This window comes from Carcharodon carcharias (genome assembly GCF_017639515.1).
Source record: "Carcharodon carcharias isolate sCarCar2 chromosome 27 unlocalized genomic scaffold, sCarCar2.pri SUPER_27_unloc_21, whole genome shotgun sequence".
NCBI classification, from domain to species: Eukaryota; Metazoa; Chordata; class Chondrichthyes; order Lamniformes; family Lamnidae; genus Carcharodon; species Carcharodon carcharias.
Window position 1 is genome coordinate 1,194 of NW_024470637.1, and position 3,807 is coordinate 5,000.

Here is a 3,807-nt window from a genome sequence, read left to right on the forward strand (position 1 = left end):
TATTGTAAATATATATGTGTATATAATGTATATATATGTATGTATATATGTAAATATATATATATATGTTTGTATATATGTAAATATATATGTGTGTATATATGTAAATATATATATATGTATGTATGTAAGTAAATGATCAAGATCTTGGTGTGCAGGGGACAATTTCAAAGTTTGCGGACAGCACAACACTTGAGAGAATTGTAAACAGCACGGCGAGGAGGACAGTGTAGAACTTCAAAAGGACGTTGGCACATTGGTGGGGTGGGCAGAGAGGTGGCAGATGAAGTTCAATGCGGAGAAGCGTGAGGTGGTACGCCTTGGTGCAAAGAACATGGACAGACAGCGTAAAATAAAGGACACTATTCTAAAGGGTGTGCAGGAGCAGAGAGACCTGTGTACACATGTAGATACGTCATTAAAGGTGGCAGGACAGGGAAAGGGAGTTGTTTCTCAAGCACACAGTATTCTAGGCTTCATCAATAAGGGCATAGAGCGCAAGAGCAGGGAGGTTATGGTGAACTTATATAAGGCACTTGGTTAGACCCCAGCTGGAGTATTGTGCACAGTTGTGGGCGCCACACTGTAGGAAGGATGTGGACACATGCGGAAGAGAGTGCAGGAGAGGTTTACGAGAACGGTTCCAGGGATGAGACACTTCAGCTATGAGGACAGGCTGGAGAAGTTGGGACTGTTTTCCTTGGAGAGGTCGGGGCCGAGGGGAGACTGGATGGAAGTTTGCAAAGTCGGGAGGGGTGTGGACAGAGCAGAGAGGGAGAAACTGTGCCCGCCTGTAAACGGTCCGAGGTGGGGTGGGGTGGGGGGGCTGGGGGTGGGGGTCGGTGGGGCACGGTTTTAGAGTGTTTTTTTTTCACAACAGAAGCGAATGCGAGGTGAGAAAATACAGCGAGTGGTTGGGGCCTGGAAAGTGTGGCAGAGGCAGGTTCGATCGAGGCGTTCCAGAGGCCGCTGGATGGTTATTTAAGTAGAAACACCGTGCAGGGGTTACAGGGGGTGGAAGGGCAGAAGTTCGGCACTGACTTAAAATGCCCAGAGGGGGCCGGTGCAGACACGATGGGCTGAATGGACTCCTCCTGTGCCTTTGCGATCCTGTGATTCTATGTCTGCAAGACGGGTGAGCTCCAGTACGCTGGATTAGCCCATTTCGCCAACGCGCACCTTCATGTATACACATTGGCTCACCGGGGACTCTTGCCCTGCTATTGTGACCAGGAGCTGACACTGAGACACGCAGATAACAGCATATATTTACACAGCACTGTAACTTAATGAACTGGGCTTGATGGGAACATTCTAACACAAAATTTCGCTCCAAGCCACATTAGCAACAAGTGACCCAAATCTTGGTTAAAGAAGTAAGTTTCAACGAATATCTTAAAGAAGAGAGACGGAGAGAGAGAGAGACGGAGAGAGAGAGAGAGACGGAGAGAGAGAGAGAGACGGAGAGAGAGAGAGAGACGGAGAGAGAGAGAGAGACGCAGAGAGAGAGACGGAGAGAGAGAGAGAGACGGAGAGAGAGAGAGAGACGGAGAGAGAGAGAGAGACGGAGAGAGAGAGAGAGACGGAGAGAGAGAGAGAGACGGAGAGAGGGAGAGACGGAGAGAGGGAGAGACGGAGAGAGGGAGAGACGGAGAGACGGAGAGACGGAGAGAGAGAGAGAGACGGAGAGAGAGAGAGACGGAGAGAGAGAGAGACGGAGAGAGAGAGACGGAGAGAGAGAGAGACGGAGAGAGACAGACAGCGAGAGAGACACAGAGAGGTTTAGAAAGGGAATTCCAGAGCTCAGGCCCCCCCCCGCCCCCCCCAAGCAGCTGAAGGCACGGCCGCCAATGGTGGAGCGATGGGAAGTGGGGGAGGGCGGAGAGAGAGAGGCCGGAATTGGTCGAGAGCTGAGATCTCCAAAGGTTGGAGGGGGGCTGGAGGAGGTTACAGAGATGGGGAGGGGTGTAGGGGGCTGGAGGAGGTTACAGAGATAGGGAGGCGTGTAGGGGGTTGGAGGAGGTTACAGAGATAGGGAGGGGTGTAGGGGCTGGAGGAGGTTTCAGAAATAGGGAGGGGTGTAGGGGCTGGAGGAGGTTACAGGGATAGGGAGGGGTGTAGGGGGTTGGAGGAGGTTACAGAGATAGGGAGGGGTGTAGGGGCTGGAGGAGGTTACAGAGATAGGGAGGGGTGTAGGGGCTGGAGGTGGTCACAGAGATAGGGAGGGGTGTAGGGGGATGGAGGAGGTTACAGAGATAGGGAGGCATGACCAGGCCAAGGAGGATCTTGGTTTTAAAATGGAAGTGTTGAGAGACCGGGAGCTGGTGTGGGGTCAGTGAGCACAGGTCGGGTGGCAGCGTGGGGGGCGGGGGGGTGACTCGGTGCGAGTTCGGACACGGGGTCAGCAGAGTTTTGGACGAGCTGACGTTGACAGGGTGGGGAGGGTAGATCGGGGGGAGAGCATCCCGGAGAGTGTCGGAACAGTTGAGTCCGGAGGTAACAAGGGCGTGGACGAGGGTTTCTGCAGCCGATCAGCTGAGACGGGGCAAAGTCGGGGAGGTGGGTGTCGCGCGCTTTCATGTGTAAGCTCAAACTGTGCGTTCGGGAAGCATCACATGGGGGCAGTGTGCATCCGGGTAGAGAAATAAAAAGCGGCTAAAGACAGGTCCTTGGGAGACACCACTATGAAGCTATTAATGTGTAGATGGAGCACTGACGTTCAAGGGGAGCAGGAGGTATAACTTCAGTAGTGTTCGGGTGTGCGGGGAAGAGGCAAGGTGAGATCAACTGGCGCCACAGGAACCAAAGTGGAAAGAACCTCATTTTGGATTCGTGCGGTGAAAGTGCTTTGCCTGGTGCCTGTGGTTAAGCCTGTGGTTTGCTGTTGCTTTCAGGGAGATTAGTTTGGGTCGTAGTAATTTGTAGCCACGTGTATAATATAAAAAAGCGAAATACCGTGGGTGCTGGAAATCTAGAACAAAAAACAAAAATACCTGGAAAAACGCAGCAGCATCTACGAGAGGGAGACAGTTGACATTTCGAATCCGTATGACTCTTTATCAGAACGAAGACAAATAGAAATGAGTTGAAATAAAAGCTAGTCAAAGGGGGAGGGGCACAGAAGCTCGATAGGGGACCAGTGATAGGTGTATATAATAGAAATATATATATTTTTTAACCTGTGTATATGAATAAAATACTTCATTTAGTTTAATATGTAACCTCTTGCGAACTGGTGATCTGATTCCTGAATTTAGAGTCGCACCTCAAACATTAACACTTGAAAAATTATTGGTTATGACAGTTGTTGCAAGTTTCGTCTGGGATTTATGAATAACTCCCGCCTTTCCCCAAATGCATCGGTCATAACAGATACCAGAGGTAACGGGGTAGGAGAGGCACACGCACGTTCCCTCTCTGCCACTCTCACTCTGCCTCTCTCTCTCTCTACCCCTCTCACTCTACCCCTCTCACTCTGCCCCCCTCCCCCTGCCTCTTTCACTCACTCTGCCCCCCCTCCCCCTGCCTCTTTCACTCTCTCTGCCCCCCTCCCTCTGCCCCCCCCTCACCCTGCCCCTCTCACTCTCTCTTTCTGCCTCGCTCCTGTCTTATTACTGACCCCCCATTTCCCTCTCGCTCAGGGTCCCAGGTCAGACACACGGCGGCCGTTACGGAGGGTGCGGAGAGGGCCCTGAGAGCTGCTGCCGGTGTCTGCAGCGCCGATGGAGTGCGTCATTGTCAGCGAAGAGGGGCTCCACGACCCCATCCGCCTGCCAGAAAACCGGCCCGTGGTCCTGGGCCGGGGTC

The 3,807-nt window shown here is 52.3% G+C and overlaps 1 protein-coding gene across 1 annotated transcript in view; it reads left to right on the forward strand.

The window, feature by feature from the left end:
- Positions 1-3,646: 3,646 nt before the first annotated feature.
- The window catches only part of LOC121273907 (bifunctional polynucleotide phosphatase/kinase-like), a gene marked incomplete at its 3' end in the record, with an annotated part of 76,301 nt that continues 76,140 nt past the window's right edge, over positions 3,647-3,807 (forward strand). Inside the window, exon 1 of the mRNA XM_041181038.1 lies at positions 3,647-3,807. This exon is cut by the window's right edge and continues 42 nt beyond it. Coding sequence (XP_041036972.1) covers positions 3,723-3,807 — 85 coding nt within the window.